The sequence below is a fragment of the Erpetoichthys calabaricus genome, chromosome 15, assembly GCF_900747795.2.
Source record: "Erpetoichthys calabaricus chromosome 15, fErpCal1.3, whole genome shotgun sequence".
Classification (NCBI taxonomy): domain Eukaryota; kingdom Metazoa; phylum Chordata; class Cladistia; order Polypteriformes; family Polypteridae; genus Erpetoichthys; species Erpetoichthys calabaricus.
The window spans coordinates 72,535,264-72,553,422 of record NC_041408.2 but is presented as its reverse complement, the minus strand read 5'-3'; the positions used below and the strand labels follow the sequence as shown (position 1 = coordinate 72,553,422).

Here is an 18,159-nt window from a genome sequence, read left to right as displayed (position 1 = left end):
AAACACATTAATAGTAATAGTCAGAATATAGAATAAATAAAAAAATTACAGTTGCAATAAAACCAGTTAATTAAAATTAATTATATCAACTAAAGTTTATATCAAACAAAATAAGCATGCTTAAAGAAGTGTGTCTTAAAGCGGGATTTAAAGGTAGGAGGAAAGTCAATGCTACAGCTGTCTTGTGAGAGAGAGTTCCAGAAATGAGGGGCTGCTCGGCTGAAAGCCCCAAACCCCATAGTAGTTAGGCAAGCAGGAAGTATAATAAGATTAATACAGGAGGAGGAGGAGGAGGATCTAAGAATGCGGGAAGGAGAAGAGATATGAAGAAGGTCAGAGAGATACAGAAGTGCCAAACTATGGGGCGTCTTGAAAATAAAAAACAAAATCTTAAAATCAAGGTGGTATTAAGGATAGAATTACAATAATGAATACTAGATGTAACCAGAGCATGGCAAAGAACAGCAGTGCTATTAGCTGTAAGAAATGGGTGTAGAATGCTAATATTGTGTAGATGGAAATATGAAGACCAAGTGATATTATTATGTGCTTCAATTTTTAAGGTACTATTGAGAATAACACCTAAAAACTTAACCTGATAGGAAGAAGATACGGTATTAGAGAATTATCAATAGTCAAAGAAATATTGTCACATTTGGCCAAAACAGTTTTAGTTCCTACCAGAAGAACCTCTGTTTTATCACTGTTCAATCTGAGAAAGTTAGCAGACAATCATGACTTTAATTTCCTGCAAGAAGTCAGAGAGGGAAGAGGGTGGAAGAGTGAAATTGGGCTTAGCAGACAGATAAAGCTGGGTGTCATCAGCATAACAGTCAGTCAGTCATTTTCCAACCTGCTATATCCTAACACAGGGTCACGGGGGTCTGCTGGTGCCAATCCCAGCCAACACAAGGCGCAAAGCAGGAACAAACCCCGGGCAGGGCGCCAGCCCACCGCAGTCTGCATAACAGTGGAAATGAATATCAAATTTCCTACAAATATAACCAAGAGACAGAAGGTAAATAATAAATAGAAGACAACGCCCTGGGGAACACCAATAACAACTGGGCAAACTTGTGATCTGGAATTTTTTAACTGTACAAACAGGACAATCCGAGAGATAAGATTTAATGTGGAATGCCAATGATATCAATTGATTTTAATCTCTCTAGGAGTATATCGTGAGAGATACACATAAGGGACCATATAACACACTAATTAATACACTCTTACATGGTATACAGCAGGGAACCCTTTAACCTCCTCTCTATCTCTTTCTTTCCCAGGACACGAAGCGGAAGCAGAAGTGGACAACAGCCAACTGTGAGATGCAGTGTGTTGTCGAATAACTCCAGGCCCTTGAGAACCAGATCCAGCAATCACAACTGAGGGAACTGAAGGCTTTCCTTCTAAAAGAGACATCCTCAGCAGCTGAGATTGTCACAAGTCGACTAAATTCAGCAACTTCAACCCCATGCCATGCAACGCACTCACTTGGCCAAGTGAGTTTTACCCCTGTGCCCATCCAAAGTGACCACAATGACAAGGGAATCAGGCTGCTTCAACTATGAAGGCAGAAGCTCAAGGCTAGATCACCTCTGTTGGCTCAGGCAAGCATTGCCATCCAGAACCACTTCAACCCTCTCCACCATGCTGGCAGTCTCTGGTGATGTATTTGTTCACAATCTTAGTATTTCTTGCTCTAAAAAGAAATCTTTTGTTTCATTTTCCCAGTGTTTATGCACAAGATATTACGAGAAGAGCACCGACAGTCTCCGAGAAGCATAAGGACAGAGCTGTCAGGACCATCGTAATACATGCTGGAGTAAACAACATGCATATCGACAGTCGGAAGTTCTTAAAGTGAATTTTGTAACGTTCATTCTAGCGTCAAAAGACAGGCCCCTGGTGGCAAGACTCTTCATTTCAGGCCCTCAGTCTCTACCTAGAATGTCTGATGAATACTACAGTTGTCTGCTGGCATGAAACAACTGGTGGAGAGGCTTCTGCAAGGGACAAAACATCGGGTTCATGGATAACTGGGATCTCTTCTGGGAGAGACTGTGTTTCTTCAAGCCAGACAAACAGATTCAGAGTCTGAGTCATCTCCGAAAACATCTAGAAGGAAATCTGTCTTTCCTAACTACATAATCCTAATACTAATGCTTTCCATAATGCCTTGCTAGGATGTGATAATTCTGTAGCGAGTTCATCTTTAGATACGCACTGTATTAAAACTATACTAACAAACCACAGTTTAAGTAATAAACCTGGACAAAGCAGTATTTAATTACCATTTCACCTCTAGATGTGCACTGTATTATAACTATAACTACAGAGTATAGATTAAGTAAAAAATCGACACAAAGTGGCATTAACGTGAATAACTTAATTACCATTTCAAGCTGTCATAACACTCTTAATTCAGCTCTGCTCTTCTGAGACCTTAAATATAGCCTTACTAAATGTTAGAGCATTAACCAGCAAAACATTTTATATTAACGACCTTATTAGCAATAGGAAAATCGACTTTCTTACATTAAGTGAAACATGGCTTAGCTCAGATGGTGCCACAGTTTTAACTGAAACTGTACCTCCGAATTACAGTTTTACTTATGTTGTTTACCAAGGCAAAAAAGTGGAAGTTTAGCAAATATTTATTCAAGCCAATTAAAGTTTAAAGATGTCGTGTTTGGTACGTTTGGGTCTTTTGAGTATCTTGCCATTGTTATTCGAGGTGTGTCCCAGTCACTCCATTGTCTACTTATATGAGGGGGGACCCAAAAATAACCGGAAATATTTTTAAAACGTGTTTAATTTAATTTTCTGTACAAACTACAATTAGTCTCCTTCAAAGTACTCTCTATTGGCAGAAATACACTTATCTAACCGTTTGTTCCATTGCTCGAAACATTTTTTAAAAACGTCTGAAGTAATGCCCATTAATGCTCTGGTCGTTTCTTGTTTTACCTCTTCGACGTCAGCAAAACGCCTTCCTTTCAAGTCTTTTTTCATCCGAGGGAACAAAAAGAAATCACACGGAGCTAAATCCGGTGAGTAGGGTGGGTGGTTCAGGGTTGTCATACCGTTTCTTGCCAAAAATTGGCGAATGCTGAGAGCAGTGTGAGATGGAGCATTGTCATGATGAAAGAACCAATCGCCCGACTCCCACAAATCAGGGTGTTTCCTTCTCACACTGTTGCGCAACCTACTTTTACAAAAAAATTCACTGAACACAAGCACAACCTTCCAGACTGATGGCACTTGGCAGACTGACTTGTGAGGAGTGTAACTAGATCGCCCTAGCGGCCCAACCACGTACTACAAGTACCAACCTAACAACAACAAAATTCCGGTTATTTTTGGGTCCCCCCTCGTAGACCTACTAAATATAATGTTTCCTTCATTAAGGAATTCTTAGACTTAGTATCTATAATAATAACTATCTTTGACATTTAATGTAGAAATACTGATAACTACAACTAATGAGAAGTATATTGTTATAAAACGTTACTTTGATACATCTGAAGCTTCAAGGTTTTCTAATATTCTAAAAAGTCAGTCTGTTTGCAGTGATTACCTCAACGACGCTAACAATGTTAGTAGCAAAGTAAAAATCTTTAAGCTAAGGTAAGAGCTGCAGCTTTGTACTCCGTCTCAGTGCCCGAGTACTGATATACCCTGGAAAACACAAAGAGTATCTGATTTAAAGAGAAAATGCCAGAGAGCTGAGCATAAATGGAGAAAAACTAAATTGATAGTTCATTATGAAATATTGAAGGCTAAAATAACGGAATATAACAGTGTTATATTTCTCTTAATCTTTTTTCCCTAAAATTACAAATTATAATGCTGGTAATCCAAGAGTTTTATTCTCAACTATTGATTGTCTTCTAAACCCAGCTCACTCAATGGAATGCCTCCTAAACACTACTAGGAAAACTTGTGAGACTTTCACTATATTTTTTAAATACAAAATTAATGGCATTAAAAATAATATAGTACATCCACCCAAAGTTTATCTGACTGAATCCCACTATTACATTTTAAACAAGATAAATTATTTCCTACCTGAACTACGCAGAATAATTTCTCAAATGAAACCCCCCACCAGCATCCTTGACCCAATACCAACCGGCTTTTTCAAATAAGTCTCTGTTGTGCTAATTGATAGTATACTTGACATGGCAAACTCATCATTAAATACGGGGGGTCTTTCTGGACTGTCTTAAGACTGCAGTTGTCAAATCCCTGCTCAAGAAAAATAATCTCGACTCCTCTGTTTTTGACAGGCTAACCTACCTTTTTTAAGTAAAATTCTAGAAAACACACCTATTATGTAGTGTAACAAGACGAGACTTCAAATATGGGAAAGGTTTGGGGCAGCCACCCGTATAATATGTCCCTGGCTGCAGAAGTAAAGAATTGTAAGACCAGAGTAGTTTATAAGAGTGAGTCCAAAACAGAACTGAATTCCAGAGGAAGGGAGTGAGGCTTTATAGGAGGTCTGGGGGAAGTGATGTCATCCTCAGGGTCGGGGCCGGAAGTGATGTCGTCCTTGGGGCCGGGACCAGAAGTGACGTGTCCCCAGTTGAGGCAGTGGTTCCTAGTGGGATTTCCCGGGAAAGGTCTGCAGGGGACTTAGGAGAGTTAGTGTACCCCGCCGCTCCCTGGGCAGATGTGTGACCCTTATTCTTTAAGCCCTTCAGCTGCCTCCTATTCGCACGTGTGTGACAGCAGCTAAATGATTACTTGAATAAACATAGTGAGAAGTCAAGCAAAATGACACCTTTTATTGGCTAACTAAAAACATTACAATATGCAAGCTTTCTAGGCAACTCAGGTCCCTTCTTCAGGCAAGATGTAATAATTGAATAAACATTATATTCTTTACAAGTTTCAGTCAGGTTTTAGAACAAGTCACAGTACAGAAACTGTACTGGTTAAAATAGTAAATGACTTGCAGGTTAATGCGGACAGTGGCCATGTATCTGTTTTTGTTCTCTTAGACTTAAGTACAGCATTTTACACCATGGTTCACAGTATTCTTATAAATCGCCTTAGTCAATGGGTGGACTTCTCCGGCAACATCTTAAATTAGTTTCAGTCTTACTTAACAGGTAGAAAATTCTTTGTTAGTTGCGGTGATTATATTTTTGGAAACCCATGATATTTTATATGGTGTACCACAAAGATCTATTCTTAGTCTGCTGCTCTTTTTGATCTCTATGCTTCCATAGGGTCAGATTATCTCAAAGCACAAGACAAGCTACCACAGCTATGCAGATGACACTCAGCTGTATTTATCGATAGCGCCTGATGACCCTGATGCTCTTGGCTCTCGAATCCTGTGTCTTACTTGTATTTCTGAATGGATAAGCAGTAATTTTCTCAAACTAAATAAGGAGAAAACAGAAATCTTAGTTATTGGCAAAAATGGATAGAGTGAGTAGTAGAAATAAACCTTGATCCCTTAGGCTTAAAAGTCAAGTCGGAGGTAAAGAATTTCGGGATAACTATCTACCTAAGAAAGACATCAAATGGTTACAGTTAGTACAGAATGCAGCAGTAAGAATCTTAACTAGAAAAAAGAAAATCAGAGCACATTTCACCAGTTTCACTGTCATTACATTGGTTACCTGTGTCATTTAGAATTGACTTTAAAATACTACTAATTGTTTACAAAGCCTTAAATAATCTAGCCCCATCCTATATTTTGGAATGTCTATCCCTTACACTCCAAGTCGTAACCTCAGATCCTCAAATGAAGGTCTGCTTATAATTCCAAGAGCCAACCTGAAAAAAAGTATTATGTTTGCCTTTTGCTGTTATGCACCTAAAAATGGGAATACTTTACCAACAGAAATTCACCAGGCTAATACTGTAGAACAGTTTAAAAAACTGCTAAAAACCCACTATTTTAAGATGGCTTTTTCATAGCTACATTTTTTTTGTATCCCTATTAGTCTATATGGGTATTGATTTATCATTTTCCTCTTGTTTCTGCAATTCTTTACTAATCTGTACTATTTTCTGCTGTCTTTTCCAGTTCTTCTGTGGTGGAGATCTCCGCCACCACCACCTGATCAATGTACCATGCTGCCCCCTTCATTTATGGGTTGAATGGATTTATGGATTATGAATTGATGATGTCCACAAGATCATCAACATGAAATTCTTCCATATGAAGCCCGAAAACCATGAGGACTGATCTAGAACATCTATGTTAGGCAGAATGCTCAGTGTGGGCTGGGTGCTCTTTTGACCTTGGAACTCCTGCTGATTTTTTTTCCAACCTAAGTGGAATTTTTTTTTTCTGTCCTCCTGGCCATCCTACAGTACCTTTTTCTTTGCTACATACTGTATAATATTATTGCCTAATTTTGTTTGTTTGTTTTATAGATGAGAGCACCCTGCAGGACTGTTTTGCTCAGACATAGTGGGATGTGTTTAGGGTTGCAGCCACTCTAGAGGACTCTTCTATCAGCATACAGGACTATGCTGAGTATGTGACTGGGTACATTAGCACCTGCATTGACAACATCGTGCCCACAATACCAGTCAGGAAGTTCCTCCACCAGAAGCACTGGATAAACACTCAGGTACGCCACATGCTACGTGCCCGCTCTCTTGCATCTAGATCAGGCACTGAGACGGAGTACAAAGCTGTGAAGTACGGACTAAGAAAAGCCATCACAGCAGCCAAGAGGCAGTACAGAGAGAAGATGGAGGGCTTCTGTTCTACTGCTGACTTTGGAATTATGTGGCAGGGCCTACAGTACATCACAGACTACAGGACAACCACCAGCACAATCAGCTCCACAGACATTCTGCCGAATGATCTCAACACTTTCTACACCCGCTTTGAGACATCCAGCAACAGCACAGAGTGGACACACACACACACCTGGACCACCCAACCCCCCTCCCCTCCCCCAATGGTCTCTTCAGGTCAGGTACACAAAGCACTAAAGAAGATCAACCCCCGTAAGGCAGCAGGACCAGACAACATCCCTGAGCAGGCTCTCAGAGAATGTGCCAACGAGCTGGCTGATATTCTCTGCTTGATCTTCAACCTTTCCCTCAGTCAGAGCATCGTTCCGTCCTGCTTTAAGACTACAATCATCATCCCCCTTGATAAAACAAGTCCACCCACCTGCCTGAATGACTACAGGCCGGTAGCACTCACTCCAATCATCATAAAGTGTTTTGAGAGAGAGAGGTGCTGGCCCACATTCAGAGCAGCATACCAGACACTCTGGACCCCCTGCAGTATGCCTACTGGCCCAACAGGTCCACCTCAGATGCCATTGTGGCTGCACTATATTATTCCCTCTCCCATCTGGAGAACAAAGACTCCTATATCAGGATGCTCTTTGTTGACTACAGCTCCGTCTTTAACACGGTTATCCCCCAAAAACTCACCAATAAACTGTCTGCACTTGGCCTGCACCCCACCCTCTGTGACTAGCTCCTAGACTTTCTGACTGGCAGGCCCAAGTCTGTCAGGATTGGTAATAGGACTTCAGCCACCATAATCACAAACACAGGCAGCCCACAGGGATGCATCCTCAGCCTCATCCTCTACACCCTGATCATCCACGACTGTGTCACCTCCCACAAAGATAACATCATCGTAAAGTTCGCAGACGACACTGCAGTGATAGGATGCATCACTGGTGAGGATGAGGCGGCCTACAGGAGGAAGGTGGACAGTCTGGCGTCATGGTGTGAGGACAACAACCTCACACTCAACATAGACAAGACAAATAAGATGATAGTGGACATGAGGAAGGAGAGGAAACCTCTCCCACCACTGTTCATCCGAGGGCTTGAAGTGGAGAGGGTGAGCAGCATTAAATACCTGGGCGTCTACATCAGTGAGGACCTCACTTGGACACTTAACACCACACAGCTGGTCAAGAGGGCTCAACAGCGGCTGTACTTTCTGAGGAGGCTGAGGAAGTTTGGTATGTCGACTAAGATCCTCTGCAACTTTTACAGCTGCATTGTTGAGAGCATCTTGACCAGCTGCATCACCGTGTGGTATGGCAACACTACTGTTATGGACCGCAAACGCCTGCAGAGAGTGGTAAAGACTGCTGAGAAGATCACCAGGACCCCACTGCCCTCTCTGCAGAGCATCTACACCTGCAGAGTCCACAGGAAAACTGCCTCGATCCTCAGGGACCTCACCACCCCCAACACGAACTGTTCACACTTCTACCCTCAGGCAGGAGGTATAGAAACATGAAATGCAGGACTTCCAGGCTAAAGAACTCTTTCTTTCCCAAGGCCATTAGTTTATAACCATGGTCCACCTCATTCTATCTATCTCACACAACTGTACTTGACTTGTCCATCACACACCTACCTGCACATTACATTTTATACTTCTATTCTGTTTTTATACTTTATGCTGCCTCTGTTACTTATTATCTGTCTGCTACTTATTATTTATGTTTATCTTTATACGTTGGTTTTGTCATTTGGTGTGGACAGCAAAGAAAGAATTTCATTGTACAGGGAAACGTGTTTCCTTACTGTGCATATGACAATAAACTTTGAACTTGAACTTAACTTCCTTTTTATTTCATCTTATAAAGCACTTTGAGCTACATTGTTTGTATGAAAATGTGCTATATAAATAAAGGTTGTTGTTGTTGTTATGATAACAATACTAATTATATTTTTGTATGAAGATTAACATTTATACTAGATACAGTAAATATTTCAGGAAATAAACTGAAACCGTTAGTTTTCATGTGTTTATTTATTCATTATTAAATTACTAGCCATGTGCGCCCAACTACGTTGTGCATGTTAAAGTTGTCTGTGAAGGGCTCCCTGTTTAAACGCGGCTGCCAGTCGTGAACTGGGCACTTCATCGCACAGCATTATGATTTTTTATAAGGGAAACAAAATTACAAAACAAAACCCTTGGACATCGATTTGATAGGAACGGCCTACTCGGAATCACTGTCCAAATAGTAATTATGTGGTGGTGGAGGAGCATTTCTGCTTCTCTCCGTTCACAGTCCGTCTCGTTTTCATTACGCTGTCGTTTCCTCTCACAATCTCTTCTCAACCTTTCTCCAATCTCGCAAGTTGCTTTGTGGCAATCCAAAGAGTAAGGAAGAACCAATGCTTCTTTCTTGAACTCCAAACGCCGACTGATGGAAAATCACAGAAGTGTGTCCGACTTATATACTCTGACTGCCGACTCCAAGAAGTGGGTGAACATTCAATTTGGACGAAGTGCTGCCAACGACGGTCGATAGAAACACAAAAAACCACAGTCTCGACAACGAAGCAGGTGTCGACGCCAGATCTAAACACAAAGCACGGTGTCGACGCCAGATCTAAACACAAAGAGTGCTATCGACAGTGTTTGTAAACAAAAGTAACAACCAAGGTGTTGTGTATTCAGCCAGTACAAACAGCACGTAGTCTCCTTTAGTTCAATCCTCTTTAATCACCACACTCCAACCTCATCCAACGATCCTCCCCCTCACTTCCTCTCCTCCTCCATCACTACTGCCCTCTACTGAACACAGCAGGAACACCACACAAGGCAGTGAATTCGCGGACAAACAAAGATCAAGATCCAAATGAAGATTATATATAAAGATAGCATAAATACACAAAACTGCTTATATACATTTAAAAACCTAAAATTTACTTTAGTCATATAAATGCATATTTTTGGATATCTGTATCCACAATATCCAAATGAAAAATTTGAAAATACTGTAAGGCTCTAATAACTAACCTGTGGTAATATTCAGGAGACTTTAGCCGACTTTAGAAATGCTCATTTTCTCCTGAACATTGTCACAAAATTTCAGATTGGTATTGTCTTAATTTTCATTTTTAAGATTCACAACCATTAATTGTTTATTTTTTTCCTTTACCAGTAGCCAAACAATAAAGAGATTCAAAGGGAGCCAACAGATGGTGAGCTAACTCAGGGGTCAAAAACTCAGTTCCTGGAAGGCCGCCATTACTTGCAGAAACCAATTTTTTACTTTGAAGCCATTTTTTTTTACTATCAATGAAACACATTATTTAAATGTATGGCTTGTTAGTGCTCTAATTCTGCAACACCAGACATTTCCTAAACTGTTGGTTTTCTTTTTTCTGAGAATGTCATTAACATGTTTTGTGGAGAGAAGAAAAAGAATCGATTTTTTCTTTTCAAATATTTTATTGAAATAGATACTGTGTGATGGACACAGAGGTGAAAATCAGATCAAATGACCTGGACACCTGTTGGCTGCCTTCCCTCTCATTATTCTTTGCTGCTGGAAACCACTAAAGTTTCTGAATCTAAAAAAGCGAGTTACTTAACACTAATGCAGAAAAAGTCTGTTCTATTAGAAGCAGTAACTAGCCACTAATTAGGAAAAGCAAATGGAATAAAAACCTGCAGCAACCATGGCCGACCAGGATCTCACCCATGCACTACAATTTCCAAGTCTTTTCAGCTCCCGAAGCCCCACTGTATTGTAGTATTTCAACTTTTTTTACTTGCCACATGCAGTTTAGATTAAGCAAATTTGACTTCTGTCCAGGTTCAATCATAATGATTTTGATGATTATAGTTATAACTCAAGTGTAAGTTTTGTTGCATATTTTATTACATACATGTTAATATTTACATTAATATATGTCAGTTTACATATGGGAAAAACAGCAGCCCTTCTACTGACTCACAAAGGTCCCCACTTTGGTCTTCACTGAATTCAAGAAGTTCCCTTCAATATCACCATAACTGTGCTTAAATCAGTTCTGCAGTGCTATTCACACAACAATGTTCATCCCAGCCAATGCAGCTCCATCACTGGCTTCTTCATCAGAAGTCTTTTGAAAGTCAAGAATTGCAATTGACTTGTCAGAAAATTGTGGGGGCTGCAACATAAGTAATAATGATTAATTTTAGCCAATTTAGCCAAAGTCAATACCCTACTACTGGTACCAATTATTGCTTAAGTTCAGAGATTAGTCATTGGTATTGAAGCATTTAGCAGTAGGGCACTGTGCTAATATTTTTTAAAGAAGCCTTAAAAACTGCTGAGCATATGAGGAGGCTATTCTGTGATATGCAATGGAGTGGAGGTTTTAAGTACTTGTTTTGTTTCCGTTTGTAGGAATATTTGTGCTATTTGGAATAACCACAAGATCAACATGGATTTTTTTCTTGAAACTTTTTTTTAGTGTTTTTTTTTTTAAATAAAAACACAACCACATAGCAATAATACTAATAGTAATCCTTCAACCAGAGCAGCATATGAAATTCAGACATAGCAAAATAATCAAATGATCAACATGACAACCTGACTGTAACTCTAAGCTTTGAATGTCTAGAGGGAAGTTCTGTTTTACTAATATGCTGAAATTCTATGTGGAAGCAGCAAAAGAATACAATCAAACAGCTGCACATGGCATTATTAATTTTGATTTTCAGAAGACTTTTGATAGATAGATAGATAGATAGATAGATAGATAGATAGATAGATAGATAGATAGATAGATAGATAGATAGATAGATAGATAGATAGATAGATAGATAGATAGATAGATAGATAGATAGATAGATACTTTATTAATCCCAATGGGAAATTCACATTCTTCAGCAGCAGCATACTGATACAATAAATAATATTAAATTAAAGAATGATAATAATGCAGGTGAAAAACAGACAATAACTATGTATAATGTTGAATGTTAACGTTTACCCCCCCGGGTGGAATTAAAGAGTCGCATAGTTTGGGGGAGAAACAATCTCCTCAATCTGTCAGTGGAGCAGGACAGTGACAGCAGTCTGTCGCTGAAGCTACTCTTCTGTCTGGAGATGATACTATTAAGTGGATGCAGTGGATTCTCCATAATTGATAGGAGCCTGCTGAGTGCCCTTCGCTCTGCCACAGATGTTAAACTGTCCAGCTCCATGCCAACAATAGAGCTTGCCTTCCTCACCAGTTTGTCCAGACGTGAGGCGTCTTTCCTCTTAATGCTGCCTCCCCAGCACACCACTGCGTAGAAGAGGGCGCTCGCCACAACTGTCTGATAGAACATCTGCAGCATCTTATTGCAGATGTTGAAGGACGCCAGCCTTCTAAGGTAGTATAACCGGCTTTGTCCTTTCTTGCACAGAGCATCAGTATTGGCAGTCCAGTCTAATTTATCATCCAGCTGCACTCCCAGATATTTATAGGTCTGCACCATCTGCACACAGTCACCTTTGATGATCACTGGGTCTATGAGGGGTCTGGGCCTCCTAAAATCCACCACCAGCTCTTTGGTTTTGCTGGTGTTCAGGTGTAGGTGGTTTGAGTCGCACCATTTAACAAAGTCATTGATTAGGTCCCTATACTCCTCCTCCAGCCCATTCCTGATGCAGCCCACGATAGCAGTGTCATCAGCGAACTTTTGCACATGGCAGGACTCCGAGTTGTATTGGAAGTCCGATGTATATAGGCTGAACAGGACCGGAGAAAGTACAGTCCCCTGTGGCACTCCTGTGTTGCTGACCACAATGTCAGACGTGCAGTTCCCAAGACGCACATACTGAGGTCTGTCTTTAAGATAGTCCATGATCCATGCCACTAGGTATGAATCTAATCCCATCTCTGTCAGCTTGTCCCTAAGGAGCAGAGGTTGGATTGTGTTGAAGGCGCTAGAGAAGTCTAGATGAGGTACCACAAGATAAAAGAAGTGGGAATTCAAAATATGGTCCATAGGAGGGTATAGACTTGGGTCAAACACAGGAAGCACAGTGTTATGGTAAGGAGAACTTTTTCAGATTTAGGTGATGTTAAAAGTGGTGTCCCTCGGGGATCAGTGCTCAGACCGCTGCTCTTTTTAGTGTACATAAACTATTTGGACAAGATTATAACCAAAAAGCTGGTCAAGTGGGCAGATGATATTGTACACTTAGCCAGCTGTGTTAAACATACAATATCACCATTGTTAAGTGTGCAGATGATAACGCAGAATCAGCTAAATTGTTACAGAGGGACTTGGACAGCATACAGGCTTGAACAGATTTGTGGCAGATGAAATGTAATGTATGTAAATGTAAAGTATTATACATAGAATGGTTAAATGTTAGATCTGAATACACAATCAGAGGTTTGAAACTTAAAAATGCACCACAAGAGAAGGACCTGGGATTTATAGTGGACTCATCACTATCCACATCAAGACGATGTACAGAAGTGATCAAGAAAGATAATATGTCATCAAAGGCTATTTTTTAGGCTAAAGGGTCACTCCAGATCCACTTTTGTTAGCATCCTGTGGCAAATACATCCGGAATGGACTTTTCAACCCAAATTTACCAACATTTCTTTTCTTTAATGATACTTCAGAAATGGTGGGCAACTGGCCCAATGCCCCACCACAGACAGCACCTATGTGGCCACTATATATAATGTTGTAAGCTCCACTATAATTAAATGTTTTTGTTGCTTCCTAATACAACTCTAATGTGTCAAAGTGTCTCTACAAATTGAGTTTATATTTATTTGACTTGGCATGGCACCGGAAGCATTCCCAGGTCTGGCATAAAAGGAGCACACTGCCTCACATCAAAGTATAAAATATCTTATTTACCTGTTGTTATTTACAAGTTAATAAATAGTGATTGTTCCTTTGGATTACATTTACAACAAATAGGGCACACACAAAAGAGAGAACACAAAAATACTAAGTAAGGAAAGAAAAAAATAACACAGTTGCCTCTCTGGGCCTGCTTCAATAAGTGTAGAGCCAATGTCCACCACTTATTCACCTTTAAAATCCCCCCCCCCCCACCTCTTCCTGTACATCTGTATCCTGAATATTCTTCCTCCAATCAACAAGCCCTCTGCAGAAGAAGCAGCTTTAATGTTTATCATATCCTAAAATAACTGTCATCTTAGCCCCTGAATCACATGTGGAGTTAAGGACAACTCTGTTTTTGCCATATGGAAACCAAGAAACCAGGACTTCCTTCTTCTCCTGTAGTCGCTTCACCCCTGACCATTCAAAGATCTACAGTAAGTCTCTTTGGCAGGTGTTGGGCAGTTCTTCCCAAAGATCTAACACAGTCCTTCCACACTTATTTTGTGTGCTGTCTACCAGCAGGCTGGAATTTTACTGAATTACCATTTTAATTCACTGTCTTAATTATTCTTTATTTATTTATCTGGTTTGTACAATGCTATATACTGTATACGCTGCCGTTCTTTACTATATTCTGTAAGTGCCTTGAGCATGGGAAAGGCGCTATATGAATAAAATGTATTATTATTATTATTATTATTACCACTGGCTTCCTGGTAGTCTTACTGACCTGCATCCTTAAAGAGGCAAAATGGCTATCTATCTTCAATGACTTCACTTTCTCTTCATTGTAGGGGTATCCATATTTGGGAAATCCTTGACATTTCTTGTCTTGTTACACCTCTCTCCTGCGCTAGTGCCTCTGTATATTGCAATTTTTGGGCATCCAGTGCATCCACTGAACATAAAGTGCCATCCCACAGGTTTTCTTTTTTGCTGCAAATGAATACTGACTGGCATCTGCAGGTTTTTCTCTTCTCTGGATCCTTGCCCAACACCATTAGACCTATGTAACCCTCCTTGCCTGCCTATGCATTAACTATCACATTATATAGTAATAATGCAGTGTAAGAGATATTTCCCAAAACCTCAGTACTGTCTATCTATTATTCGTGAATTTGTTTCTATTGAAGGGCAGAACAAAACAGTGCAGAGTACTTACCATCAGGAACTAATGGAATCTTGTTTAAGTAAAATCTCAAGTTTTGGAATTCACTAACTTGTCTTGATTCTCTGTAATTCTGTTAGAGTGAAAAAAAATATTTTAAATTCTTATTTAATATTAGCATGCAAATGACAAAATAACAAACATAAAATTTCAAAAGTATACAAATTGATCACATAAATATTAACACAGGTTTTGGCTCACTATGAGGAATAATGATGTTGAGAGCTGAGGAACTATCAGTTCCACCTTACAAGCGAAAGACAAGTGCAGACCTGACAAGAAAAAAAGTGATGAATAATAATGAAGGAAGCTGTAAAAGACGTTCCAAGTATTCAGTGTTGATCTTCTTCAGGGACAGTTTTATTACAGACACTGAACCCAACAGTTAGAGACTGACATTTTAAAAATATGCAGTGCATTCACATTTACATAAAAGACATGTACAGCTAAAATACTCACAGGATAACTATGGCGATACTTATATAAATCTTTGGCTGCATAAAAGCTTCTTTTCAGTCTGGGTGCAGACTCCTGTGCGTCATCGCTCTGTAAACGACAATTAAAAGCGGATTTTAAACAATGCAACAAACAAACAAAAGTCAGAATACTTTCATAATAGAGCTGGTTTCTTCCTCCTACTAAGTTTTGCTTCTGCATTTCCCTTTTCTTTTTGAGGTGAACTGGAGTAATTGGTTATATTGCTTAAAATAACAAAACAATTTTTAATCACACAAATTACTGTCCTTGCTTGGCTGTATTCATTTTCCTGTTAGTACTCAGATTATTGTAAATACAGGTATGTGCACATTACACAAGTCTACAAAAATCACTGCAATATTGTTTGACATCTACTGCCTCTGCCTATCTATAGAAAACAAAAAAAGATGCCTGGATGTAATGTTTTCCAGCGTCCACAAGTGGGCTGCAATGTCTGATGAACAATGGCAACAAGAAGCACAAAGAGGGGGGGAACGTAAGGACTAGCGTATCAACTGAACAGAGATTCCTAAACAGATCGAAACAGACTCAATTCATTAGATGACATAGGAGGCTGTTTAGGGTGCCATTTATGAAACTTAAGTGGCGCACACTCTGGACACCGAAGTGGTCCCCATCCTGGATCACAGAAGTCTGATAATAATGTCGGTGCCATGTATACAAAGGGGTGTTGTTTGTGTTTCTGAAGTCGTGTGCGCTTGGAAATCCGATAGGGGAGGGTCGTCGAACTCTGATGGTACTTGGTGGGTGCCGTTAATCAAAGTAAAAGTGCGGACACTCTGTACACCAAGGATTGTGCGCTCTGAAGACCGTGGAATATGCATAAGGGGGTGCCATTTGTGCTATTGTAAGGGTGTGCTCTCCAGACGACGAGGGGGGGGGACAGGTTATTGAGTCTAAGAGTAATGACTACTATGAACAATGAGGGACGATGTCCGTCAGACCTGTCTAGGGCTCCAAATGAGTTTTGACAGGCACTGTACCATTGAGCAAATTTTAATAAACGGCCATTTCCCTATTATAGTTTAAGAATAAAATGACAATTGGAACATATATAGTATATGAATTTGCCACAGCCCTGAATTGCTCAGATATTAAAATTCATGAATGAATACCTCTGCATCCAAATAAGAAATCAAACAATTTTTGCATGTTTTGTTTCTACACCATACATTTCATTGTGAACACAATCCTAGAACATTTCATACTTTACATTTGAACATCAGAAAAATGTTGACAAGAACAGGCCATTCAGTCTAACAAATCTCGCCAGTCATGTCCAAATAACTGCTCCAAAATAACATCAGGTCTGCTTCTGATGGCCCCTAAAGTCTTACTCTCCAACACACTACTTGGTAGTTTATTCCACATGCCTATGGTCCTCTGAATGAAATAAAACTTTAAAATGAGTTCAAGAAGAACACAGAAACATGGTTGGAACCTTAAGAATAAAATTCGTATAAATGTTACAGCTTGGGTCCACTGGACTATTTCCTCTCATAATTTAGAAAACTTTAATTAACTCACCACTTAGTCTCCATTAGGGAATCCATTCCCGGACAGGTTTATCCATTCCCGGGAATTCGGGAATCCCGCATGTCATTCCTGGGAATCCCGTGCTCCCGGGGATGACACAGTGCACGGGCATCTCACATGTGAACGGTTTTAGAATGACTGACATTTATTTTTAATAAAACTACTACAATATGTTGACACCAATAAAAGACTAACCTTACCTACAAGCAGTTCATGCTGTCATATAAGTACATGTATCTTTAGTTGTGGTAATAAGAGCGTAGAAAGCACTACGTTTCCAGCGTGCGGTCGTCCAGACGAGAGCGCACCTTTGTGCAGAGTACGCCAGCCGCTGAGAAAGCACGCTCTGCCTCCACTGAAGTAGGCGGCGCAGTCATCAGATACTGATACACTTGTTTTAAACAACGCCGCGCTTGCCATTGCTCTGAAACACCGGCGTTTCAGCTTTTACTGATGCATCCAGTTTCTTGTCATCATTCTGTGATGGCAAGTTTCTTGGCACAGATAATGCGGATGCAACAGACTGACGCATTTCAATTTCAAGTTGCTGTTCAAAGCTGTTGTCTGATGAAGTGCAAGCTGCAGCAATGGTGCCACCTTAATTATTTTCAACTATAACTCTGTTATTTCTTGATTGATTTTTACACGCTATATATGCAAGCTTGGCCATTCCTGTTTACTCAGGAATTCCAGCAGTTTCATTCCTGGGAATGTGGGAATGAAAAATGTCTGGGAATCTGGGAATGGATTCCCTAATCTCCATTTGTTTAGACTGAAATGGTGATTTTCATTGTATCTGTCGAGGTACACAGGCAGATGAACTGACTAAACCTGCATCACTGTGACTCTTATTCATCCTTTCATCCATTAAACCATACTGCCTGACAGGAGGTGAACTAACCTGGTCATTTTTCAAAGCTGCTTATTCTGATATAAGGTTGCAAGGGATAGAATCGAATTTAATTTTACATAATTACTGTTGAGGGAGCAGCAAATATCAAGGGGTTTGTAGGCAGGAATGACCCCTGGACTGGGTGCCGGCACATACACACACACATAAACAAAAAAACACACACTCGGGCAAAGCCAGTTCACCTAATCTGCATGTCTTTGGACTGTGTGAGAAAACAGGAGTACCCGCCACCCTGCTCAGGATAAGCAAATATGAAAATGGATGGCAGGATGGATGGATAATTATTGTCATACTCGTACAATTACAAAGCACCTCTTGAGGCAAAACAGCATTGCAAGATGAAACAAACAACACAATTCAAGTGTATATTACTGGAATCCGGAGTAAAATTAGCAGGACAGGATAGTACAAAGTCAAATCTCTCTCTCTCTCTCT

General features: G+C 40.0%; 1 protein-coding gene across 1 annotated transcript in view; it reads right to left on the bottom strand.

The window, feature by feature from the left end:
• ogfrl1 (opioid growth factor receptor-like 1) overlaps window positions 1-18,159 on the bottom strand; it is a 120,356-nt gene that overhangs the window by 63,988 nt on the left and 38,209 nt on the right. Inside the window, exons 2-3 of the mRNA XM_028820397.2 lie at window positions 15,237-15,323; window positions 14,772-14,850 (exon numbers count right to left, since the gene is read on the bottom strand). Coding sequence (XP_028676230.2) covers window positions 14,772-14,850; window positions 15,237-15,323 — 166 coding nt within the window. The remainder of the gene's footprint in view (window positions 1-14,771; window positions 14,851-15,236; window positions 15,324-18,159) is intronic.